At 36.0% G+C, this 27,625-nt stretch overlaps 1 protein-coding gene across 3 annotated transcripts in view; it reads left to right on the top strand.

Annotated features, from left to right (window-relative positions):
* Nucleotides 1-27,625, top strand: part of IQUB (IQ motif and ubiquitin domain containing) — an 88,573-nt gene that overhangs the window by 30,006 nt on the left and 30,942 nt on the right. For all 3 annotated transcript variants that reach the window (XM_020966395.2, XM_020966397.2, XM_020966396.2), the window contains 2 exons: nucleotides 13,221-13,431; nucleotides 21,659-21,834. In XM_020966395.2, coding sequence (XP_020822054.1) covers nucleotides 13,221-13,431; nucleotides 21,659-21,834 — 387 coding nt within the window. The remainder of the gene's footprint in view (nucleotides 1-13,220; nucleotides 13,432-21,658; nucleotides 21,835-27,625) is intronic.

The following is a 27,625-nucleotide window of genomic DNA, read 5'->3' on the forward strand; positions in this document are numbered from 1 at the left end:
AGTTGATCATTGTACAATATTGCTCTTCCTGTGTACAATGTTCTCCTGATTCTGCTCACTTCACTTTGCATCAGTTCATATAAGTCTTTCTGAGTTTTTCTGAAAGCATCCTACTTGTCATTTCTTACACCACAATAATATTCCATCATAATCATATGCTACTCCCATCCTTCCTTCCTTCCTTCCTTCCTTCCTTCCATCTATCCATCCTTCTAACCTTTTGTTTTTTTCTTTCATCTCTTTGGGATACAGATCTAGTAGTGGTATTGTTGAGTTAAAGAATTTTATAGTCCAGTTTTATAGCCCTTTGGCATACTTCCAAATTGCTCCCCAGAATGATTAGGTCAGTTCACATCTCCACTAACACTGCATTGATATCCCACTTTTCCTATATCCCTTCTTACATTTGTCGTTTTCCTTTTCTGTCATATTAGCCAATCTGATAGGTGTGAGGTGGTACCTTAGAGTTGTTTTGATTTGCATTTCTCTAATCGGTAGTGATTTAGAGCATTTTATCATGTGACTAGAGATAGCTTTGATTTCTTCTTCTGACAACTGCCTAGTCATAACCTTTGACTGTTTCTCAATTAGGGAATGACTTGTATTCTTATAAATTTGACTCAGTTCTCTATATATTTGAGAAATGAAACCTTTATCAGAGAGACTTGCTGTAAAATTTTCCTCCCAGTTTTCTGCTTTCATTCTTGGCTGCATTTGTGCGTGTGTGTGTGTGTGTGTGTGTGTGTGTGTGTGTGTGTATGCAAAACTTTTAAATTTAATGTAATCAAAATTATCCATTTTATATCTCATATCTCTTCTTTGGTCACAAATTCTTACCTTATCCATAGATGTGACAGGTAAACTATTCCATGCTCCCCTAATTTGCTTGTGGTATCACCTCTTATATCTAAATCATGTGCCCATTTTGACCTTATCATGGTGTATGGGGTGAGATGTTGGTCTGTACCTAGTTTCTGCCAAGCTATTTTCCATTTTTTCCTAGCAGTTTTTGTCAGCTAGTGAGTTCTTGTCCCAAAAGTCTGGATCTTTGGATTTATCTAAATTATTATAGTCATTTACTATTGTGTATCGTGTACCTAATCTGTTCTACTGACCCACCACTCTATTTCTTTCTTGGTACTGTATCTTTTTTTTTTTGATTATTGCTTTGTAATACAGTTTGAGATCTGGTACAGCTAAGCCATCTTCCTTCACATTTTTTTTTATCGATTCCCTTGATATTCTTGACTTTTTGCTCTTCCAAATGAATTTTGTTATTAATTTTTCCTATCTCTATGAAATAATTTTTAGTTGTTTGATTGGTATGGCACTGAATAAATAAATTTAAGTAGAATTACCATTTTTATTATATTGGCTCAGCCTACCCGTGAGCAATTAATATTTTTCTAGTTGTTTAGATCTGACTTTATTTGTGTGAAAAGTGTTTTGTAAATGTGTTCATGAAGTTCCTGGATTTGTCTTGGCAGGTAGACTGTCATGTATTTCATATTATCTACAGTTATTTTAAATGGAATTTCTCTTTCTGTCTCTTGCTGCTGGGCTTTGTTGGTAGTTTATAGAAATGCTGATGATTTGTGTGGGTTTATTTTATATCCTGCAACTTTACTAAAATTATTAATTATTTTAGCTGTTTTTCTAGTTGATTCTCTAGTATTTGAAAGGTACCATCATATCACCGGTAAAGAGTGATAGTTTTGTTTCCTCATTGCCTATTCTAATTCTTTCAATTTCTTTTTCTTTTCTTACTCCTATAGCTAGCACTTCTAGTACAGTATTGGATAATAGTGGTGATCATAGGCACCCTTGCTTCACCCCTGATGTTACTGGGGAGGCTTCTAGCTTATTCCCATTACAGATAATACTTGATAATGGTTTTAGATCTAGATACTGCTTATCATTTTAAGGAAAACTCCATTTATTCTTATGCTTACTAATTTTTTAAAAAGAGGAATGAGTGTTATATTTTGTCAAAAGCTTTTTCTGCAACTGTTAAGATAATCATATGATTTTTGTTGGTTTTATTAATTGAAATAGTCAATTATGCTGATGGTTTTCCTGATCATTGAAGTAGCCCTGCATTCCTGGTATAAATTCCTCCTGCTCAAATGTATGATTTTTGTGATGTATTGCTGTAATCTTCTTGCTAGTATGTTATTGAAATTTTTGCATCAATATTCATTAGGTAAATTAGTTTATAGTTTTCTTTCTTTGTTGTTTTCCTCTGTGTGGATAGATATCAGTAGCATATTTGTGTCATAAAAGGAATTTGGTAGAACTCCTTTGCCTATTTTCCCAAATAGTTTCTATAGTATTAGAATTAATTGTTTTTTAATTGTTTGACATAATTAACTTTTAAATCCATATGGTCTTGGGGATTTTTTTCCTTAGGGAACTCATTGATGGCTTGTTCAATTTCTTTTTCTAAGATAGAGTTATTTAAATAATCTATTTCCTCTTCTGTTAATCTGGGTAATTTGTATTTTTGTAAATATTCATCCATTTCACTTAGATTGTTAGATTTATAGGCATATAATTGGACAAAATATCTCCTAATAATTGCTTTAATTTCCTCTTCATTGGTGATGAATTCACCCTTTTCATTTTTGATACTGGTAATTTGATTTTCTTTCTTTTTTTAAAAATCAAATTAAGTAATGATTATTCTATTTTATTGTTCCCCTCATAAAACCAGCTTCTAGTTTTATTTATTAGTTCAATGGTTTTCTTATTTTCAATTTTATTAATCTCTCCTTTGATCTTCAGTATTTCCGATTTGGTGTTTAATTGGGGATTTTTAATTTGTCCTTTTTCAATTTTTTTTAGTTGCATGCCCAGTTCATTTATCTGCTCTTTCTCTATATTATTTATGTAAGTATTTAAAGATATATATTTTTCCATAAGTACTACTTTGGCTGCATCCCATAACTTTGCCCCATTGTTGTCATTCTCTTTAATGAAATTATTGATTGTTTCTATGATTTTTTTTTCTTTGACCCACTCATTCTTTAGGATTAGATTACTTAGTTTCTTGATTTTTTAATCTTTGTTTCCAGTGCCCTTATTGAATGTAATTTTTATTGCATCCTGATCTGAAAAGGATGCATTTTATATTTCTGCTTTTCTTGGTGAGGTTTTTATGCTCTGACACATGATCAGTTTTTGTATAGGTGCTATGTACTGCTGAGAAAAAGGCATGTTCCTTTCTATTCCCATTCACTTTTCTTCAGAGGTCTATCATATTTAAGGAGTTCTAAAATCCTGTTCATCTCCTTAACTACTTTCTTGTTTATTTTTTGGTTAGATTTATTGAATTCTGAGATGGGACAGTTGAGGTGCCCCACTAGTATACTTTTACTGTCTATTTCCTCCCGTAACTCCTTTAAGTTTTCTTTTAAGAATTTGGATGCTATACCATTTGGTGCATATGTGTTTAGTACTGATATTACTTCATCGTCTATGGTACCTTTTAGCACAGTCCAGTTTCCCTGCTTATTTCTTTTAATTAGATCTTCTTTTGTTTTTGCTTTGTCTGAGATCATGATTGCCATCCCTACTTTTTTTAATATCAGCTGTAGCATAATACATTCTGCTCCAGCCCCTTACCTTTACTCTGTGTATGTCTGTATGCTTCAAGTGTGTTTCTTGTAAAAAACATATCATAGGATTCTGGTTTTTAATCCAATCTACTGTCCACTTTTGTTTTATGGGATCCTGTTCATATTCACAGTTATGATTACTGTGTATTTCCCTCCATTTCCCACTTGCTTTTTTCCCTGTTTACCTTTCTCTCTCTCCTTTCATTCAGGCCTTTCTAAAAAGTGCTTTGCATCTGACCACTGCCTCCCCTAGTCCACACTCCCTTAAGTCAGGGCCCCACTCTTCTTTGTCACGCTCCCCTCCTGCTTCCCTGTAGGGTAAGATAGACTTCTATGCCCAACTAAGTGTTTATGTTATTCCCTCTTTGAGCCATTTCTGGTGAGAGTAAGGTTCAAGCATTACCCACCTCTCCTTCTTTCCCCCTTGCACTTTAAAAACTCTTTCTTGCCTTCTTTTGTGTGAGATAATTTATCCCATTCTACCTCTCCTTTCCCCTCTCCTAGTGCATTTCTTTTTCTCACCCCTTAATTTTTATTTTTTAGGATATCATCCTGTCTTAGTCCGCTCACCCCAATGTCCTCTGTCTATGTATATACTCTTTCTAAGTGCTCTAATAATGACCTTCTTAGGAATTACATTCCTCTTCCCATGTAGGATATAGTTTAGCCTTATTGAGTCCCTTATGATTTCTCTTTCATGTTTACCGTTTTATGTCTCTTGAGTCTTATATTTGGAAGTCATGTTTTCTAGCCATTTCATCAGGAATGCTTGAAAGGCTCAATTTCATTAAATTTCCATTTTTTTTTCCCTAAAGGATTATACTCAGTTTTGCTGGGTAGTTGATTCTTGGTTGCAGTCCCAGCTCCTTTGCCTTCCAGAATATTATATTCCAAGCCCTCCAGTCCTTTAATGTAGAAGCTGGTAAATCTTGTGTTATCCTAACTGTGGTTAGGATATTTCCACAATATTTGAATTGTTTCTTTCTGGCTGCATGTAGTATTTCCTCCTTAACCTAGGAGCTCTAGAATTTGTCTGTAATATTTTTGGGAGTTTTCATTTTGTCATTTCTTTCAGTAGGTGATCAGTGTTCTTTCAATTTCTATTTTATCCTCTGGTTCTAGGATATCAGGGCAGTTTTCCTTGAAATAGGATGTCTAAGCTATTTTTTTTTTTGATCATGGCTTTCAGGTACTCTAATAATTCTTAATTTATCTCTTTTCAATATGTTTTCCAGGTCAGTTTTTTTTCCAATGAGATATTCCACATATTCTTCTATTTGTTCATTCTTTTGATTTTGTTTTTATTGTTGTTTTGATGTCTTATGGTGTCATTATCTTTCACTTGCCCAATTTTAATTTTTAAGGAATTATTTTCTCCAATGAGCTTGTGGGCCTCCTTTTCTATTTGGCCAATTCTGAATTTTAAAGGGTCCTTTTCTTCAGTGGATTTTTGTGCCTCCTTTACCAAGCTATTGATTCTTTTTTCACAATTTTCCTGCATCACTGTCATTTCTCTTCCCGATTTTTCCTCTACCTCTCTTATTTGATTTTAAAATCCTTTTTGAGCTCTTCCAGGGCCTGAGACCAATTGACATTTTACTTTGAGGCTTTGCATGTAGTTATTTTGACATTACTGTCTTCTTCTGAGTTTATAGTTGATCTTCCCTGTCACCATAGTGACTCTACGGTCTGGTTCTTTGGTTGTTGTTGCTTGCTCATTTTTCAGCCTATTTCTTGACTTTTAACTTTATGTTAAAGTTGGACTGTGCTCCCAGGGAGGAGGGTGCACCGTCCCAAGCTTCAGATATTTCGTACTGCTGTTTTTAGAGGTAGTTCTGTGGGGGTGGGGGGGGGGGGGTGGGGGTGGTAAGTTTTCAGTTCTTCCAGGGTGGTATGATCTAAGGAGCGGTGTGGTTTCTCTGCTGTTGTCTGTGAGGGACCACAGGGGCTTTTTCACCTTGGAACTATGACCAGAGTTATTGCTCTCCTGGGGCTCAAGCTCTAGTGTGATAACGCTCCTCTTCACCCTGGGGTGGTGTCCCAGAACTACGCACAGTGCAACAGAGTCTTGCATCCAGTGCCAGAAAAGGGTCCTGTCTAATAGCCTTCTGATCAGTTTTCTTACCCTTTTACCATCAGTGGACTGAGAGCTCTGGAAGCTGCCATTGCCAATTCAACTGCTCCTAAAGCCTGCTGCTAGCTTGCCACGGTACAGTCTGCACTGGGCTGTATTCCACTCTCTCCCCACTGAGTCAGACCTTTCCTGTGGACCTTCTAAGTTTTCTTGGGCTGGGAAATTGTTTCATCACATCCTTTTGTTGGTTCTGCTTTTCTAGAATATGTTTGAAGACATTACTTTAATATTGTTTAAAGGGGAATTTGGGAGAGCCCAGGTTAGTGCCTGCCTTTACTCCACCATCTTGGCTCAGTCTCCCCCAGCACACCCCCAAGTCTTTCAGAATTGTTTATCTTTACAATATTGTTTTTATTGCATAAATTGTTCTTCCGGTTGTGCTCACTTTACTTTGCATCAGTTCATGCAAGTTGTCCCAGGTTTTTTTTGAAGCCATCCCTTTCATCATTTTGTGTAGCACAATATTATCCCATCATCTTTATTTTTAAAAATTTATTTAGACATTCTCTAATTGATAGACATCCAACCCCCTAGTTTCCAATTTTTTGCTACTCTGAAAATAGGTACTATAAATATTTTTGTACACGGGTCCTTTTCCATTGCCGTTGACCTCTTTGGGGTATAGAACTAGGAAAGGTATTGCTGGGTCAAAGGATATTCACAGTTTAATAGTTTTTTGTTTATAGTTTCAAATTACTTGGCTGAACCAATTCACACCTCCACCAATAGTGCCCTAATGTACCTACGTTCCTGTAGACCCTCTAACACTTGTCATTTTCTGTTTTTTGTCAATGTTGCCAGTCTGATGGATGTGACGTGGTATCTCAGAGTTGTGTTAATTAGCATTTCTCTAATTGTTAGTGATTTAGAGCATTTTTCATATATTGATATCTTGAATTTCTTCTTCTGAAAACTGCCTATTCATATTTCTTTGACCATTTATCAGTTGAGGAAGGGCTCTAACCAACCAGTATTGTTGTCTAGCGTCTTACGTTTTTCCACAGGAATATCATGACACGCTTATCAAACGCTTGGCTAAAATTTCAGCAGCCTGTGTCTATATTGGCCTTACCTGTCAGTTTAGTGACATCGCTGAAAACCATTAGTCAGCCTTGACTGTACTTGATGACCATTTCTAGATGATCACTAACCACTTTTAACTTAATCATTCATTCTTATATTTTTCCAGAAATGGAAATCAATCTCATTGGCCTATAGTTTGCTGACTCGGTTGTCTTCCTGATTTAAAAAAAATAAGGACATTTACCTTTTTTGCAAGAAGTCCTGCATTCTCTCCTGCCTTACTTTCGAATATAACTGACAATAGCTTAGCAGTCATACTAGCCAGCTGTTTAATTCTTTGAGTACCAGAGGGTGTAGTTCATCTTTGGACATGTGACTTGAATGTCTCCAAGAGAGCTGAGTGTCTCTGACTGACTCCCAGCAGTCCCTGTTCAACAGTTTTCTTTTCTCTTTTTAGTCTGAAGGTTGTTCTTCTCGGAAGAGAAAGTGGAAACAAAGTAAGATTAAGCCGCTCATGCCTTGTCTCTCTCATCCCATTCTGGGAGGTAGATCTGTTCTCTTCTTTGATCCTTCCCGCTTCCTTACCGTAGCCAACCAAAGCAAAACAGAACAAACATCACAGTCTATTTACTGCCCTTACCTATCCTGGCCAGCCTTTGTTCCTTCTGAGCTTTAGCATTCCTGATACCATCCTTTCAGGACCATGCCATTATTCTGGATCCCTCCTTTGTTAACCTGCTCTTGCTTCTGTATTTTTTTGTTGGTGAGTTATCTGTGCCTGTGCTTAGGTGTTTTCAGACAACTCCCATATTTTCTCTTCATCTGAGTTGTTTCTCTTTGTGTTTTTTGAATTTTATTCTTGACAGTTTCCCAATGCTCCTGAACTGACTTCCCCAGTAGAATTTTAGTCTGTGAGATCTTACCTGTTTTACCTCTGAAACCTTTGAAATGTTCTCTTTACAAATCCAGGAGGTATGTGAGACTCTTCCCAACTATCCTGTACTTCTCTATCACAAATTCCAAACTCTTATTAAAGTTAATATGCTGCTATTATTAATATTGATAGTAAATATTAACAATATCTATTATATAATTTTATCATAATTAGTAATTTATTAATATCATTTTATTATATATTAACATTATTAATTATATTAATATAATTAATTAAGGCTCATATTAAAAACATCTAAATTATACTAATTGCTTTTCATATGTAATTATTTTAAAATTCTCATTTGTATATTTGAGTATTCTTATTCCCAAGTTAAGAATACATTTTAAAATTAATTGATGCTCACAAATTATAATAAAATCAAATGGAAAAAATAACACATGGTCTGAGAGGCAGAAGAGATACATTAATATGGGACTGTATGATGTACCCTGATGAAATGGTCTGTGAGCACTATGGTGGTTGTGTTTCCCTTATGAATGGGGTAAATTTGGTATAAAGTCACTTTCCACTTCCCTTTTCTCCCACTCCAATACTGTTGTTAAAGAGATGCCACCCAGTGGCTGTAAGTAAGATCTCTTATGGCTTCTGATTTTTGGCAGGGTCTCTGTTTGCTGGCATCGATTTAAGATTCTTCCAACATTGTCACATGCTGGATTGTTAGTGTTTTAGCCAACCCCAAAAGTGCAACCAGGTACTCATAGAGACTGAGCCATGCATTCTCCTTGAGAGAAGGGACTTTTTTCTTCTCTTTCTTTGTATCCACAGTACTTAGCACAGGACCTGGTATATATACTTAATAAGTATTTGTGGACTGACTGAAGTACTTACTGTTTTCCTTCATCCTCGTTTTCTTGGAAAGAATGCTGAAAGACCTAGGTTCAAATCACAGTTCTCCCGCTTACAAGTTATGTGGCCTTGGGAAAATCTACCTCTAGACTTCAGCAGTTTTCTCATTTGCAAAAGGAGAGGAATGACAAAAAGTCAAGGATGATTCCAATGTTTCATTTAGTGAGTGGAAATAGAAAAAATGGTTATAGAGAAAAGAGGAGAACTAGTTCCCTCATCACTTCTAATTATGGCTCCTAAACTCTCTAGGTTCTTTTCTGTTCTTGTGTTTTTGGAGACAGCTCTCCTAAGAAGTTACAGAAGACAATTTTTAGCTTTTACATAGAAATATTTATTTAAAAAGATATATTCAGAAATATATGAATATACTTTCTTCTCTAACACATGGGAGGCAAAATCTTCTGCTGCCTCAGTCTCTGGGGAAGGGAAGGGGATTAGCTCAGTTGCTATAGCTCAGTTGTTATAGACTACAGTCAAAGTTCTGAGTCCAAAGGAGCTTGAGTCCAGGTGATGAGGTTTTGGGGTGCTGGGACTCTGAGAATACCAAGGCAGAGTTGCCTGTAATGAATTCACACACTCAAGTCTTCTCTTAGTCAAATGGCAAAAAGTTCATTGTAATGTTTTAGGTAAAGTGGGCAAGGATCCTTATGATAACTCTGTGAGAGACTGAGGATGATGCTGGGGTTTATATGGAAAAGGTCCATAGGAAAGGAATGCCAGGGATACGAATTGGGTATTCTAAGGGTCCAGGTGTCTTTGGGAGCTATGGATGGGAAAGTGTAGGGAGTATACCAGACATTGAGGGAGTTGTCAGAGGCGTGGACCTTGGAGATCTGGTGGGAGGAAGAGTTCTTGGGCGAGCCAGGGATAAAAATCCTTGGGCCAGGCACTCCTCTGTCTGTAGTGATAAGAGATTGTGTTCTGCAACAAGAGAAAATTTTGTCAAAGGACAGGGGCTTACTGAGAAATGGGGAGGCTTCCAGAGACATGATCTTAGGGCTGGGGCCCAAGCACCGCATCACAGGCACTCTGGTGTCTCAGGGCTTCCATGCCAGGCTGGCTGGCTGTATTACCCTGCCTACAATCCTTGCCCTAATGTAGTTTGAACTCCCTTTCTCTAGGATCACTTCCTACATCTGAAACTGAAGAACACAAACAAAATAGAATAGAAACAAACATTCCTAGGGCCTTTTCTCCAAGCTAGGGTAAAAAGAGAGGTAACAGGAAGGAAAGTCCATCCATTCTCACTTATGGTATCCTGATTGTGGTTTAACTGGGATCTTTACCCTATGGACATAGCCAATAAGAAAGCAACAGAAAAAAGGACAATTTTATTTTTAAAAAAGACTCAGGGCAATAAAATACGTTATGAAGCTAAAAGGAATCTACAATAGTTATCCAACAATATTGTATTGAAATTAACAAAGATATCACCTCCTTCTATTGGTATTTGTTTTTCTACCCAATATTTAGACACATTCAGCCCCTGCAAAACCAAGCAAATCATATTTGCTTTGGGAGACAAACAATCTAGTCTCTCAGAGATAAAAATAAAGCAAACTGGGAGCTCTTGAACATTAATAGGGTCTATTTCTTAGAGCACGTAAGCTAAAGCTATTGACAGATTTAAAAACAAGTTTCTAAATGTAAGGTACATAGTGAACAACTTGCAGATAGCTTTGTGAAACTAAAATTTTGTATAAAAACAAATGAGTGAAAAAACAAAAATGAAAACAAAAGTATTTGAAGATTGATTCTGAATAGGGAAAGAACTACTGTTACTATAATCTGAAACTAAGTGTACAATTTATCAGAATTTGAAAGGGCATAAATAATCAGAACCTTTATAACTCTTGGACATGTTCATTATAGTGACTTAACTCAGGCAAACGCATGCTTCCAATGGAGCTCATGAAAAATTTTTCTATGTTAGGAGCTGTAAGATGTGACAATTATCAACTATTCTCCCTTAATCCAGCACTGGAAAAAGTCAGCATAGGGTTCTGTAGGGAGCCCAACCCAAGTAGACTGGAGTCCACAATAGATGTTGTTTCACAGATCAGAGCTTCTGTCATCGTTTCAGGTCCTCATTTTGTTTATTGAAACTTAAAGCTTTAAATAAAACTGGTGAGCTTGGGAAAATTTGGCTTATCTCAGATAATGTAACTCTAAAAAGTACCTAAGTGATCCTCTTTCAGGGTCTTCATTGAGGGATGTCTACATCACCCTAGAATATTTGCAGTGAGTTAGAAATAAGTAGAATAACTCACAATCATACAAAATTATGGAATCTTCTAGGGGACTGATTAATGTACTTAAATACTTCATAATCCTCTTCAATCTAATAAACATTTTTCCTCTTAGGAAACTTCATTGGATGTTCCTTCTCATTAGGGGCAATAGGAAACAAGATTAGTAAAAAATTTTGATTGAGAACCTCCAACTAAAAAAAACCAAAACAACTTACCATGTACTCCACAGGGCCCCTTAATTTGAGTGCCCAAGTATTTTAGTTACTGCTTGGGTAATAGTTGTTGAAAAAAGGCAACATTTGGAAAAATTTGTGTATGTGTGTATGTATGTACATGTGTATGTATATAGGCTTATACATAAATACATACACATGCATACTTACACACATATGTATGAAGGAAGGAGAAAAAAAGTAGATTGAAATTCTTTCCTTTCCTCTTTCCCTTCTGTAAGGTATAAGAAATTATGTCTCCACAGATGTAGAACAAGTGGTCTTAAAGTCGACTTTAGATGTGAAAGGAGCTGTTTTACTCAGAATTGTTTTTTAATAAAAATACTCAAAATAAAAAGTGCTGAAAAGTAGGACAAAGGTTACAACGTGCTCAAAGTGCACGTGCTTAATATGCTTATAGAGGGAGAAGAGAACATATTAAGGAGCAGTGTGAAGTAGGTGTTCTGGGAAGTTGTATACCTTGGAGTATCCAGCCAATGGAGAAACGAAGGAGGGACAGGAATATAACTTCTTGCTCTGGGGTGTGTCTGCCTCTAGCAGCACACTCCCTTCTTGCAAAAGTTTATGATAAATGAGCTTGCCTCATCTACCTCGGGAGTTTTTGTCTTGCTGTAAAAGTTATTTCTCACACCTTCTTCCCTCCCTGTAGCCCAGGGTAGTAGAATGGGAAAAAAAATGCTTCATAATTGTAAAAGCAAAAAAACATTTAACTGGTTATTTTTTAAAAAGGAAGTAACTCACAGAACAGGGCAAGTTTTCTAAACTGCTGAAGGTAGAAGAAGCATTCATATGGGGTAAGTCAGCCAACACTGACTATGATGCTTCTGTAGGGACAGGTTAGGTAAAGAAGGAAGATCCTCTAGACAATTCTGAATTTTCTACCCTGGACCAAATTCCCTCCCCTCATGAGAGCTGATTGAATAATGAAAGCCATGAACTACATGCTGTAGTTTGAAAATGTGCCAATTTAGTGTTTTTCTTTATTCTTTGTTTTTTAATTATTAAGAGATATAATGAAAATGTTCCCATAAATTTGTAGCAAACAGCTAGAAGAAAGGTAACTAAGTAAAATAAGATACAGCCCGTCTTATCTTGTTTTGCTGATAGAAGTTAGTTAAGTAGAACAAAAGATTCCATAAAATTGAAACAATTGCTAAAAATAACTAAGTAAAATGGGATACAGCTGATCTTGTTTTGCTGAAGAAGTTAGTAAGTAGAACAAAGGTTAAGCTTTGCTTAATAGGCTTATAAGTATCAGCTTCTCCACCTCCAGGAGGGGCAAAGACACCATTTTCTGAACATGGAATGTATGAAGAAGGAGCGAAGACATGAGGAGTAGATATGTGATAGGCATACTGGAAAGTTGTACACTCTGGAGTACCCAGCCAATGAGGAAACAGAGGAGGGACTTTGTGGCCGGGATTAGAGACAGTGAATGCCTGCTTTGGTACAGTGTGTCTTAGTCCATAGGACACCCATGATTGCAACTGCATAATAAACTGGTCTGTTAACTTCATCCCTCCTGAGTCTGAATGAGTTATTTCTCACATTGTGAACTACCATTTATATTTTTTCCATGATCAATTTTTAAAAATATCAAGTAGCTTACAATTAGACTACAAACTTTTTGAAGGAAGGCACCATGACTTTTGGTTCTTCTGCTTCTCCATAGTTCCTAGAAAAGTGCTGGGCATGTTTTAAGTGTTTATTAAATATTTATTGATTGATTGTTTAGCTATTCTTTCACTTTAGCTATTCTTGGGGGCAGCTAGGTGGCGCAGTGGATAGAGCACCGGCCCTGGATTCAGGAGGACCTGAGTTCAAATCCAGCCTCAGACACATAATACTAGCTGTGTGACCCTGGGCAAGTCACTTAACCCCCATTGCCCAACCAAGGGGAAAAAAAAACACTTTAGCTATTCTTTCCTTACTGCTCCCTGCAACTGCGTGCTTAAATTCTATAGCCTCATTTTAATCCTAGTCTAAGTAAAACATTGTTAGGAAGAAGCATTTGCTCATTTCAAAGGCACCAGTGGATGATTCTCAGATTATACGATATTTTGGATTATTCCTACCACTACTTATCTTGAATAATAGAGACAATCAAGACAATTGATAACAGGCTCTCTTTTTCCTTCTTTTTTGTCTTACACATAGGTAATAGTGATCCAAAAATATTTCCGAAGGTGGCATGCCAAAAAATTTGTAGAAAGCTTAAGAGAACAAAAAAGAAAAAGGTTGGAGTGGGAAATGCAAGAAAAATTAAGGAAGGAAAAGGCAAAGAAAGAGTGGCTGCAAAGAGACTATAATCGGAGAATAAATCCACAAACAAATGAAGACTTTGAACTTCTTTTCCATGCCTTAGAAGGTAAGTTCAGTTTAATGTAGGCTCTAGAAATAACCAAAGAAATATAAATATATCAGGAATTAAATCTTATATAACACCCTTAGATTTTAATAAAGTAGAACTGAACAGATTAACAATTAAGCAAAAAAGGATGTTCCTGCTCTGTAAGTTTTTCCAAAGTTCTTCTCCCTTCCACTTTGTTTTCTTTAAATACATATGTATGTATTTGTATGTATACATAAGTATTACATAGTTAATATGTATAAAGTTCTGACTGTGTTGACCCCAATTTATATCACTTTGTATACGTCTTTCTATAACTCCTTGTATGCTTCATGTTGTTCTATTTTAAAGGCACAAAAATATTCCATTCACATATTAAAATTTAGTCAGCTATTCTCCAATCATCAGGCACACAGGTTGTTTCGAGTTTGTTTGCTTTTTTTTTTAGGATAAATTCCTCACTGTGATAGAATAAATTTTTACCTCATCATGTCTGAAAGTAATGATCAGTTTTATGGCTTTTGTTGTATATTGCCATCAATCTAAAGATATGCCAACAGTGCATTATCGTATTGTGCCTGGTTTTTTTTGCGCTACCTTTCATAAAAGACTGTGAACATTTATTTTATGAATGTTGTTGAATGTCTGACCTCAGACTCAGAATTTCATTTTATTGGAGAATTTTACTTTGTTTACATTTAACAAAAATGGTGGGCTTGTCTTTACTTCAGTCATTTTTTTTCCAGTAGAATTTATACTTTCTTATTTTTATTGTTTGTTATTAATTCAAACTTAAGAAAATCACTCTAAACAAAGTTTCTCTGTCCTATTAATTCATACTTATATAAGTTTCTTTAATGTGAACTTCACTTTTGCCAGTTGTTAGAGCTTTGTTATGGAACTCTCTTCCCCTCCTTCCATCTTGTCTCCATTTTTATGGAATATGCTTGATGAAAAATTTGGTGATTTAGCCAATGTAATTCTCTGAGGGTTCTTAAATTTAATTAGCAAGCTTGAAAAGTGTGAAATATTTTAAATATCTATCTTTCTGACTGGAAAGATTCTTTGTTGTTTATAGACTTCCTTGAAGTACTTATGTTCTAGCTTTATAGGCCTTGGTTACTATGGTAGAAAACTGAATTCTACCTAATACAGAGTAATTGGAAGCCCTCCCAAAAATACTTGAATTACCTACATTATTAGAAAAAATTCCTGTGAGAACATGTTAAGAATATGTTTAATTTTATAACTGTTGTATTCCAGTTTTCCAGTCTTTGAGAGTTCACTGCCTGGTACTTGTTTCTTGATAACTGACTTCTGTACTTCTTTTGGTAGCTTTTAAAATAGTTTTTCCTTATTGTTGTATAGTATGTTGAACCTTACCTGTGATGTGGCTAGGTATGTAAAAATTTATTTTTCTTTATTAGAGTCCTGTGGGTTCTTTCTAATTACACTGATGGTTATTATTGTCATCCTTGTCATTTACTAATTTTTGGAAATTTTGCTGGAAAATTTTTTTGATTTATAATATTTAAATGAACTTGTTTCAGTTTTCTTGGATCTCAGGAATCTTGAGACTGTTGGATCAGCATCTCAGCTCTATAGTTTTGAATCTCTATTTTTCTAATAATTTGGATGGTTCAGTGAGTTTTGTTTTTAGTTTGTATATTCAACTGCTTTGCATTGAGTATAGTTATGTTTTCCACTGAAATAAGTGTACTGTGTTGATTCTATGTTGTTTTTGTTTAAGTCTTTCTCTTGAATTCTTCTTATTGGTTATTTTCTTCATTATTTTTTCCCAGTCTTCTTATAGTATCATAGGATCCTGATTTAGAGGTGGAAGGTGCCTCAGAGCTCATCTGTTCCCCCACCTCATTTTAGTGAGGAGGACACGGGGCCCTGGGAGGTTAAATAGTTTACCCAAGGTTACCTGATAATAAGTGGCAATAAGAGCTGAGTTTCAAACCTTGGCTCCCTGTGCATCCAAATCCACTGTTCTTCCCATTGCCCCGTACTCCTTAATACGCACACCTGCATATGCATTTGCATGAATAGTGAGTTTCTCCTAGGGTTTTTTTTAACTTTTGTCAAGCTTTTCTCTTTTTTAATTTTGTGATTTTGTTAGTCAAAAAACATTAAGCGTCTACTGTCTACCAGACACTGTGCTGAGTTCTAGGGAAACAAATACAAAAACAACAGTCCTTGCCCTCAAGGAGTTTACAATTTAATAGTGAAAAACAGCACACAAACAGAAGCTAAAAAGGGAAGGCAGGTACCTGGTGTGGGGCATGATGGAGAAATCTGAAGGAATACAGCTGGTGGGAAATGAAGGGATGACTGGCCTGGACACTTTCTTTAAAGGAGAGGAGCTCTTTGCTCTATCTTTTATTCACTGGGGCAGAGGGTACTGGTGAGGTTTGAGTATCAAGGTTCAAGGGATCTTGTAGGATGATCAGGTTTCTGAGAAAGTCCAAAGGAGTGCAGCCAGGTGGGAAATTAGTGTTAATTTTTCACTAATTTCTTTGAATGATAGTCAGCATTTATTAAGCTCCTACTATGTGCTAGGCACTGTGCTAAACTTTGGGGATGTAAAGAAAGGCAAAAGACAGACTTTGCCCTCAAGGAGTTCACAGTCTAATGCAAACAGATATGTACAAATAATCTATATGTAGGATAAACAGAAAATAATCAACAGAGCTAAGGAATGAAAATTGAGGGATTGGAATGGATTCCTGTAGAAGATAGGATTTTATCTGGGACTTGAAGGAAGCCAGTGAAGCCAGGAAGCAGAAGTGATGAGGGCAGCATTCCAAATGTGAAGTCAGTCAGAGAAAATGCCAGGAGCTGACTTAGATGGTGTCTTGTTTGGAGAGCAGCAAGGAGGCCAGTGTCACTGGATTGTAGAGTAAATTGGGAAGAACTTTGACTATCAAGTAGGATTTTGTAAGTGATCTTGGAGGTGATTGGGATTTTATTTGGAGTTTATTTGTGTTTGGGGTGTGGGTGGGGGAGGGGATATCTGTGACACTGTCAGACTTATGCTTTAGGGAAATCACTTTGGCAGCACAATGGAGTGGCAAGAGACTTGTGGCAGACAGACCAACCAGCAGGCAATGGCTCTGGTGTAGCTGTGAGGAGATGAGGCCCTGTACCAGGATGGTGGAAGTGTCAGAGAAGAAAAGAGGACATTTTGGAGAGGTGCCACTGAGTAGTCAGATAAGGCGAGACCCAGAAGAGAGTGGTGTCCCCAAAACCTAAAAAGTGACTCAAGAAGAGGGTGAATAACGGTACCAAGGGCTTCGGAGGTCGAGGAGGATGAGGAGTGAGGAAAGGCTATTAGATTTGGCAGTTAAGAGATTACTGGTAACTTTGGAGAGAGCAGTTTCAGCCAGATGATGCCTTCAGAAGCCAGACTGTAGGAAGCAAAGAAGAGCTCGAGAGGAGAGGAGGTGAGACACCTATTTGCAGATGGCCTTCTGAAGGCGTTTAACTGTGAAGGGTGGGAGAGATGTGGGATGACAGTTATTGGGGATGGAAGAGTCAGGTGAAGGTTTTCTGACGATGTGGGTTGTAGTTGTTGATTCCTGGATGTTTCCATAAAATTTTTGAACCCAGTTTCATAAAGTATTCCCATTCTTTGAAAACTGTGAATAACTTTTATATTTGAAACTGGTGCCCTCTTGTGGCTTGTGATGAAACTACTGTTCCCTGACTGGAAAACTTCAACATCTTTCCTGTTTACTTCATTCTAAGCAAGTGGTAGCCATTCACCTTGCCAAGGGCAACCTCTTCATACATGTCCTTTATCCTATACCCTCCTGCCTTCTCCAGGAACTTGTATATAGTGCCTGCCATGTGCCATATACCATGCTAAGCATTTTACAAATATCTTATTTGTATTTACATAATTTTTACATAATATTTACATAAGATACTTACAGATATCTTATTTGATCCTCACAAAAGCCCTAAGTGCTATTATTATCCCCATTTTATAGTTGAGGAAACTGAGGCAAACAGAGATAAAGTGACTTGCCCAAGGTCATATATTAAGCGTGAACTCAAAAACTTAGTCTTCCTGACTCCAGACCCAGCAGTGTCCACTGTACTTCTTAGCTGCCTCAGAAGACTTGGCACTGAAGTCCTAAACAATGAGAGGGCCAAAGAACAAATCATAGAAACAATTAATGATTATGTGAAAAAAATGACAATGAAATGGCATACCAGAATTTCTGGGATGCAGTTAATGTAGTCCTTAGGGGGAAAAAATCATATCTCTACTAACATACATTAACAAAATAGAAACTAGAAGATTAATGAACCAACCATGCATTTAAAAACTAGAAATCCAACAAATAAACAAACATAAATAAGCACAAAAGAAGAGATAGTAAAAATGAGATAAAGAAACTGGCAACAGAACAACAATCTGTAGAAATAATGAGTGAAACTAAAAGTTGATTCTTCGAAAAGATTAAAAATATTAAAAACTAAAAGAGACTAAAAAACTTTAGCTAATATGATTGAAAAGAAGCAGAAAATCAAACCAATAAAATAGCAAATAAGCAAGAACTAAATCAGAAGAAATAAAAAGAATAATCAGAATGTATACATAGTTACATGCAAACAAAACTGAGGACAAAAAGGAAATAGAAGAATACCTCCAAAAATGTAAAATACACAAATTGATAGAAGACCAGATGGAGGTCTTGAATAACCTAATCTCAGAAAAGAAAATTGAACTATCCGCAAAGCAACTAACAAAGGGGGTGGGGGACCAACAACCCCTTAGCCTTATGGATTCACAAGAGAATAGCTGTCAGACTTTTAAAGAATACTTAGTACCTATACTGTACAAATTATTCTTACAAATTAAGAAAGGAAGCACCCTATTAGAATCCTTTTGTGAAACAAATATAATCCTAATACCTGAGTCAGGAAAGGAGAAAACACATAGGGCAATATCACTAAATGAATGTTAATACAAGAATTTTATTTTTTATTTAAAAAAAATTTTTTTTCTTTTTTTCTTTTTCTTTTTTTTTGGTTGGGCAATGGGGGTTAAGTGACTTGCCCAGGGTCACACAGCTAGTAAGTGTTATGTGTCTGAGGCCGCCGGATCCGATCTCAGGTCCTCCTGAGTCCAGGGCCAGTGCTCTATTCATTGCGCCACCTAGCTGCCCCCGAATTCAAGAATTTTAAACAAAATACTGTTAAACAGACTCTAGTGATTTATCCAAGAAATCATTCATTATGAGCAAATGATATTTATATCAGGAATGCAAGACGAATTCAATATTGGAAAAACAATCAATATAATTAATCGTTTTTAAAAACCGAAACATCCAAAACCTTATGATCATCTCAATAGAAGCAGAAAAGGCCTTTGACGAAGTATAGCACTCTTTTATGCTAAAAGCGAATGAACTATGGGTGTAGAGGGACCTTTAAAATGTATATATATATATATGTATATGCATATGTATATATATATTTTATATATGTATAATATATATATACACACACACATATACACACATACACACACACACACACACACACACACACACACACATATATATGTTTTTCTAAAAAGTTTCTAAAACCAAAAGTAAGCATCAAAAGCAAGCTTATGGGGATATATTAGCACCTTTACAGTTAAATAGGGGAGTAAAGTAAGGATGCCCAAACTCCACACTATTACTTGATATAGTTCTGTAAATGTTGGTAATGGCAGTAAGACTAGAGAGAGAAATTAAAGGCATAAATGTAGGTAAAGAGAAGAGAAAACTATCCCTATTTGCTGATGATATAAGGGGATACTTGTAAAACCCTAATCAGCAAAGATACTAATTGAGTTAATGAATACCTTCAGTAGAGTTGCAGGTTAGAAAATAAACTCTGGAAAAGCAACTGCATTTTTATATAACCATAACAAAATCCAAGACACAATAACAAAAAAGGGAAATCTCATTCCAAATAACTAAAAAATCATTAAGTATCTATAGATTGTTCTACTAAAGTACTCAAAAGAATCGCATAGATTAAAATGCAAAGTACTCCTTAAAGAAATAAAGAACAGCTTAAATAGCTGGAAGAACATTCAGTGCTCATTCATGGGCCATACCAATATAATAAAAATGACACCACCACCAAAGTTAATTTTCATTTTTAATGCTATACCAATCAGATTACTAATGGATACTTTATAGAACTTGATAGGCATAAGAGATAACTAGTGAAAAGGCACAAAGAAGGGGTCAGGAGATACATTATAGTATGCAGAGAAAAGCAAGAAAGCCTTTGCTACTGGACCATAGACTCCTAAATTTAGTTTTTGTGGAAGCTGTGGGTGTTCTTTGCTTTCGTCTAACAATGACATACTGATGTGATTTAGGATGGAGTCTAACAAGAGTCCGCTTGAATCTCTTGAACATCCCCATTTGGCCGTATAAACGTGGAAGAATTTGGGAATTTATGTAGCTAGAGGACATAGTAGCCATAAATGCCCTGGAGTGCACTGGGGACAGAAGAGTGAAGGCAGGAGTTGGAGAAGTGGCTCAAAATGGGGGTGGGAAGGCAAAAAAGACACTTATACCTATATTGTAATTTTGCTTAGGGCCTTGGCCCTGCCTCTTGTAACTTAAAAATCATTGTGGTAGATTGATAAGGTATTAGTATGAGTTTGGAAGTTTAGAAGCCTGGAACTCACATACTCAGTCTCTCTTGTGCATCCACCCCCATTCCTTTCCCATGTAATTTTGATCAGAAGCCATGACTGAGGCTATACTGAGCATTCCTTTCACTTGGGAAGGAGCTAAAAAGTGAAGAGAGAAAGGTGAAGGATGGAGGCCTAATAAGATTGACAGTTACATGTAGTTAAGTTTCATTTGTGATTTCCTGTGACGCTTTTTTACAAAGAGGATCTATTCATCAGTTTAAAAAATTTCATTTTTTGCTTTCCTTTCCAGAGAGGATTCCTCTTATCTTTTTCATTATCCATCTTCTCTTCCTGTATAGAATAGACCTTGGTTCATGATCCCTATAATTATCTAGTCTCTCCCTATTTTCCTTGTTTCTCATGCAATCAGAACTTCCAAGGTATCTATGTTAGGTTATCCCTTTTAGGCCTGTTTCTGCCTGCCTTATAGAACTTGTTCCTTGTCCCCTTTTCCTTTGTACCTAACTCCCAAAATAATGCCAATTCCTGTATAGTAGAACCATCACCCCACAGTGTTTCTGATTATGCAGCCCACTACTGTTCTGTTTTCTCCTCCCCCAGCTATCTGATGTAGCCCCAGGAAGCTTCTGCCCCTGAAGTGCTTGCTGACTTAGCACTGGTTGCCTGTGGTGGCTTGAACCAACACCTGTAGTCTGGACCTTAATCTCCATGGCACCAGAAAGTGAAGGGGGGGACCAGGGTGGGTCCTTAGGTTTTGTTGCAGTCTATATATCAGGTCATTAAGTTGGCTAGTGAAGCCTTTCTACCAGTAGTGTGGTTAGAGAAGGGGATGTTGAATGAGCTCAGGATAGGCATCAGTTCATGGTTTGTTTTTGTTTTAGTTCTTGTTACCTTCTTTTGGATTCTGGGTGTCCAAGATCATGGAGACAGTTGAAGTTGCTTTATTTTTGGTGTATAATTTCCATTTTGGAGATGTTTGAGAGGTTGTGAGGATCAGGGAAAATGTTTAGTCTTACATCTTGGTCCAATAATCCCCAAATTGCATTAGCTTTTAATAGATAGCAACCTAATCCCTGTTGGATTACAAACCGGTGGTTTGGTGTGAGTTAATGAAAAACAATAACCACAACAAATAATTTTATAACATATTGTTGACATATTATAAAGTTGGTTTAAATTGTGTAATCTGGTATATGTCTTAGAGGAGAAAAGTGCTTGAATCTAAGTAAATTTAGGAAACAAATCGAATTAGTAATACTTTGTAAATTTAAAAGTCAGATCTTTTCTTCAGTAGTTCTTCCTCATGTTAGTAAGGGTATGTTATTTTCTTTTTGTCACATGAAAATCTCCTTTACACAGTCTACATTCTAACTTTTGCCCTTCAATCAGATGTGATTCTTTTTATGCTCAGTTATGTTTCAAAGGTTCATAAGTTCAGAACACTGAATTTACCAGACTTAAACGAACTTAAAAATAAGATACCCATTGTTTGGACATGATGGCAAAATAAGATTTGGGATTTTTTTTTTAACTGAGAATCTTTCACTTTTTTCTCCATTGTAGTTTGGAGGCAAGAACAGCTCCGTCACATTGATCAGAATTTCGCTGGGGCTAAAAGGAAAGCTGCTTTATGTGAACTTTTAGAAAAAGAAACACAAATAATTGCTTCCATTGGGAGGCAAAGAATCCTTGCCAATAATCAGAAGTATGAAAAGTCAGTATCTGCATTGTTGGATAAGGTTGGTGAAATAATTGTCATTTGAATATTAATAAATCCCAAGCATAAAAATATGACAGAAAGATTTAAACTAGTGGAGAGAACACATTTTGGGAATGCTCTTGAACTGTGGTTAGAACTTTACTTATCAATTCAGAATGTATTTGCTGATAAATCCCTATTTAGTGGATTTGGAGTCAGAGAGGACCCCAGTCCTAATTCCAGCTCTGCCAATAAAAACCTGTGTGGCCTTAGACAAATCACTTGTTTTAGTTTAGTTTTAGTTTAGCCTGAGTTTCTTCATTGGTCAAATAAGGAGGTTGGACTGGATGATCCTATAAAGCTCTTTCCGACACTAATATATGATACTGTGATCCTTTACAGCAGCCTCAAATGGAGATTAATGATATGAATCATATTTTCTTATAAAATGAACATATTCTAAGCAAAAGAGATTTGCCAAGACAGAAAAAAGAAACGTGTTTGTAATTCTTTTGGTTTGGATTTAGGTTGAATATAAAATGGCACAGGTAAATGCATGGGTTACTTCAGTGATTTTGTCTCCTGAGTCAGGCAGATTTCTCCCAGCAGCCTGTGGGATGTAGTAGCGATTAATTACTTTACTCTAGCACAACAGGTCATTTTGTGACTGGAAATTCTTGACCAAAAGGGCATTACTATTATTGTAAACTGTATAAACATAGAATTAAGAAAAAAATGTAAGTAATTACCCTTTTATGTGTTGAAACTGCCTATTTGATATTGAACAACCTGTTGCCATGGGGACGAAATTATTTTTATATTGTTGTCTCTCCAATATAATTAAAAGCCAAAAAAGTAGAAAAGAGAAAGAGTTTTCAAAGTCCCTACTAATTTATGATGATGTTTGGCATTCTCTGTTCAGCATATAGTCTATAACTTATCCGAGGGTCTCAAAGTGTATTTAAACTATGCACTGCTTCTTAAGCTAAGGGAACTAATAGTTAGATGATCTTATTCACCAATAAAAATCAGCTACCCCTTCTGGAGAGAAATGAAGCAATTTATAAACAGTATATATACTGAAAGTAATTTTAAGTTTTCAGTGAAGATTACCATTAACAGTGAAGTTGAAATGAAGACACTGTAGTAAACTATAGAAGTCCTTGGGAGGCACCTACAGTATTTGTTTTTTTTTTTTCTAGACATCCTCAGGAGAGTATTGTGCTGAAATGGAGTGTGGACTTTAGAATTTTCCAAAAAAAGAGTTCTTTGTAATTCTAGAAATGTTGTGGCTTTTCAAAGAAACAATATTCTGGATTAAGTGGGTACTCTTGGAGTTATGTTTCAACAGTTTGTACTTAATCCAGACAGGACTTCTGTCATTAACCTGGTGTTTTGTAGACCTAATTTATCAACAAGGGAATTGTAATAAATATTTATATAATCTTATTTATAATTGGGCCTTAGTTGATAAAATTTTTTATTCTATGAAGAATGGAATACCTCAATAGACTAATGATAGCCTCCATCCCAAAGAAGTATGCCCTAGTTAAAAAAAAAAGCCCTCAAATGATAGTTAGAGGGCTTAAATGTGAAACCTTGCTCTAATATTTGCTACATGTGTGACAATGGTGAAGTTATTTTGCCTCTGAGAACCTCATTTGTAAAATGAGGGGATTAGGACGAAATCTTCTTTAATCTCCAAATCCCTTGATCCCATAAACCTATTGTGAATGATCCCTGTGGGGAAAGCCATTTTCCCATTTGATTTCAAGATGAGAGATATGAATTGGGGATTGCTAAACACTGAAAGATCCCTGGTTTTGATAGGTGAATAAATTTGATGAACCCTGTTCTAGAAGGCAGCTTGGTTATATATGAGTTTCTAGTATCATAATGAATGTAAACTTATCATGGCTTGCTCCTAGTAATTTTATTTTATTTTATTTTTTGACACTTACTAGATGTTTATTGAATGAATAAAAAAAATTGTAAATTTGAAGCATTTTTGAACACCTGACTTCTACCTTTCACAATCTTAACTTGGTAATTCAACTCATCGACCTTTGAATCCCTTACTCTCTAGTACTATTACTAGTTCTGCCTTGCCAAACTACCTTCTTCCTCCTTTGCTTCTACTCCAGGATTGATAAAAGCTGTTGGAGAAACTCATGTGACCACAAGGCAGGATTCCCTACTTATTTATATTATCTAATCTCTGATAGGATCTCAAGGCTACAGGGTAATCTTTTTATTCTTTCTTGATTAACTATCATGCTTTCCACCCAAGTCATTCCAAACCTTTTCTTTTCTTCTAAAACCCCATACCAGTCTGTCCCTCACGGTAGAGGAACTCACTTTAGCTACACACAGAGGTGTTCATGATCTTGACCTTGCTGTGATCCAAAAAGGTTCTCCTTCCATGTCTAGTCTTTTGTCATCCCATCTTACTCTATGTCTTACCCCAACTTTGATCCCTAACTCCATTGTTTGTCTTCACTGTCCTCCAATCCCTCCCCATGTGGTTTTTTCCCAGGCCAGCAGTCCTGCTCTTACCATATTCTCTATTTCAACCCCTTGGTGAATCAGTTCAGCTAGGTTCTGTCCTTTATGCTCTTGCTCCCTCGTCCTATCATGCCTTGCCAAACTCCAACCTTGAAATTCTGTCATCATTTGCCTCCTTTGCTTTGCTTGACATGCTATTGAACAGAGCTGATGAGAATCATGGAACCACTTAGATCAGGCCCATTACTAATTTATGTTATTTAATCTCAACTGGGCCCTTACTATAATACAGTAAAATTTTTACATATCAGTTTGCTATCCCATTCACCAAACCACTCACCACTAATCCAAAACTTTTCATTCCTCCTTAAGCCTCTTGTCACACTTCCTTTCCACCCTCTCTCAAGTGAGGACCTTAATTCATATTTCATTGGAAGAAAGGAGGCTATTCTATGAGATTTCTGTTTTCTTCTCCACTCTGCTTCCCACATTAATCAAAAGACTTCCCACATTTTCTTCTCCCTCATTCCGGTCTCACACGAAGAGGTGACCCTTCTCCTTGCAAAAGGAAACCCCTTGATATGTACCCAGGCACCCATCCCATCCTGTCTTCTCCAGCACCTCTCTCTCTCCCTTCCTCTTGCATTTCTTCCTGCTGTTTTTGTGTTTTGTAAGTCTGGTGCTCTGCTCTGTCTCATTTGTTGGCAGCTAACTGAAATTTATAAAGGGCTCACTTTCTGCAGCAATTCAGCGAACATGATTATTGTGCATTTCTTATTGCTGCCAGGACACTCTATGGAAGAAGAAAGCTAGGAAAGAAAATCAACCCATTTGAAATGGTCATGCCCACAATTGCAAATCCTTAAAGGCCTGAAATCAGAGAAGTCAGAAACTGAAGACCAAGTTATTAGTGTTGGCAACTTTGGGGCACTTAGTGGAGGTTAGTATTTGTTAGTGAGGCTGTATTTTATTTATGAGTACTTTGTTTCCTTTTGAATGATGCCTTTAAATAAAAACCCAGCCTGCTTGTAAGAAGATTTCAAAAGGTCATTAAATTGTACTCTTTGAGAGAGAAATTTTTAAAAATATCCAAGAATTCAATGAATTTGATTTTCTGTTTTATATGGAGGTCAGTCTCAACTTTCATTAGTTTGTCTTGTCTGAAGTTTACACAGAAGGGAGAATAACTTCTGGGATATAGGAGCATTAATGGCAATATACTCCACTCCCGTGTCTGGGGGGCTACATAGGGAGGGTGTACAATTCCAGATCTCTTCTGTAAGTGGGTATGCTGAATGTTTTCAGATTCCTTTTTTACTTAAAAAAAATCCAAGTTTATTGTTGGAAGGGTATAATCCATTAGTACTTTAAAATCTGGTTGCAAATCCAGTTAATTTGTGATTTAAAGGTATCATTCATCAAAGAAACAACTTAACTACATGTAAAATACAATTTCACTGAAATAGCTAGGTCATATAGTAGAGCATTGGGCTTAGAGTCAGGAAGATCTGGATTCAAGGCCTGATTCAGATAGTTAGGTGTGTGCATATGGAAAAGTCACTTACCACTCTCTTACCTTCAGTTTCTTTATCTCTGAAATGGAGATAATCCAAGCTGTAGCATTTACCTCCCTGGGATGTTGTGAGGATCAAATAAGATAATATGTATGAAGCAATTTGCAAATCTTAAAGTCATTTCTTATTATCTCTTCCATTGCCCCAGATTGTCAGTACTGGTGAATTGTTTGTCAGTTCTCAGATTCTTTGATAGCAACTTTCATAGATGTATATAAGAAAGGTGGTGATACAGAAATAGGTGTTACCTTGAATTGATTGTAGATATAGCATCAGAAGAAAATATGTTATTATATAAATTTTTGTACTGTGAGAAGTGAGAGGCTGAGAGGCACAGTGAAGGAGCACAGGCAAAGAGCCGAGAGACCTGGACTCTCTGAGAGTGGAAGAGCCGGTTGGAAGCTCTTTGGCTAGATTTGTTGTTTGACCTTGGACAAATTCCTTTTCCTAAGGTTCTCTTGGGTTCTGTGTCTCTCATGTGGGAATAATAGCAATTCCTTACCTCCTCCTTCAGACTGATTCTAGGGATCACTTCTGCCAGTCACCTATTTATTGAGTACCCCCATTTATTGAGGACAACGAGACAACATTCACATTATGTGACAAGGGTCTTTTGAGAGCAGACAATAAAGTTGGAAAGGCAGGATGAAACGGAAAGCAATTAAGTGCTAACTTTGTGGTACTGACTGTAAAAGTAATGCGAGATCAAATTAGTGAGAAATCCTGGTGGGATAGGATAATTAGAGAAATCTTAATGGAGGAGGTAGGACTTGAAAGCTAAGCAGGGTCTGACTAGGAGATACTCTATGTGAAAAAGGCTTCAAAGTGTATGGAGCCCTCACTAAATGGCAGAATATGACCACATTCGACAGAAAGGGCAGGGAAAGAATGGCCTCTTATAATACTTTTAACATTTGATTGTCTGAGACAAGAATCTCTGAAAAAAGATATTTATAACTGAATTATTACAAATGAAATAAGTTGCTGACTAGCAGAGTAACAATTGAGGTAACACAAAACTTGGAATTAAAAACATGGCTTAAAATTACATAACTGTTATTTTTATTATTATTATTATATTTATATTACATATATTATATTTAAGGAAAAAATTATAATTTTCAAGGGGAAAGAAAGTCATGGAAATAAAATCTTTTTTAAAAAATTAAAAAAGAAAAAGAAAAAAGTAAACTTTGATTTCTCTATATTGGACCAATAATAAAGAAGGCTGTGTTCATTTAGAACAACACTTTTTGATTTCTAATTCATCAGTCCTAAATGTTATACTATTTTATAATCAGGTTATTTCTATTCCACTTCAAAGTGCTTAATAGGTTTCAAATTAATTCTGTTAGTTTTAAAATAAATTACTTAATTTTAGATTTGTATTTTAATGATCCACATCCTTTATGGTTTCTGAGGTTTGATGTGTTCTTGAGACCAGTCCTAGGAATGTGGAATTTTAAAACTTCCTTTTTAGCCATGAACCTACTTTTAGTTTGTCCTTCAGTTGATTGCTTGACATTGCTAATTACATGTACTAAAAGGGTGGAAGAAAATGTCATAATTACTGAAAAATGTAAAATATTATTTAAAAAAACCCAGTTTTTTTCTCATCATAAAATTACCTGATACTTCTAAAAAGAAATTTGAATGGAAGCTTGCAAATATAACTTGAAACACTTCTTAGTAATATAATTAGAAATATAAAATATATTTAGTAATATAATATTATATGTCTCCATTTTGCTG

The sequence above is a fragment of the Phascolarctos cinereus genome, unplaced genomic scaffold, assembly GCF_003287225.1.
Source record: "Phascolarctos cinereus isolate Bilbo 61053 unplaced genomic scaffold, phaCin_HiC Scaffold_1;HRSCAF=81, whole genome shotgun sequence".
Lineage (NCBI taxonomy): Eukaryota > Metazoa > Chordata > Mammalia > Diprotodontia > Phascolarctidae > Phascolarctos > Phascolarctos cinereus.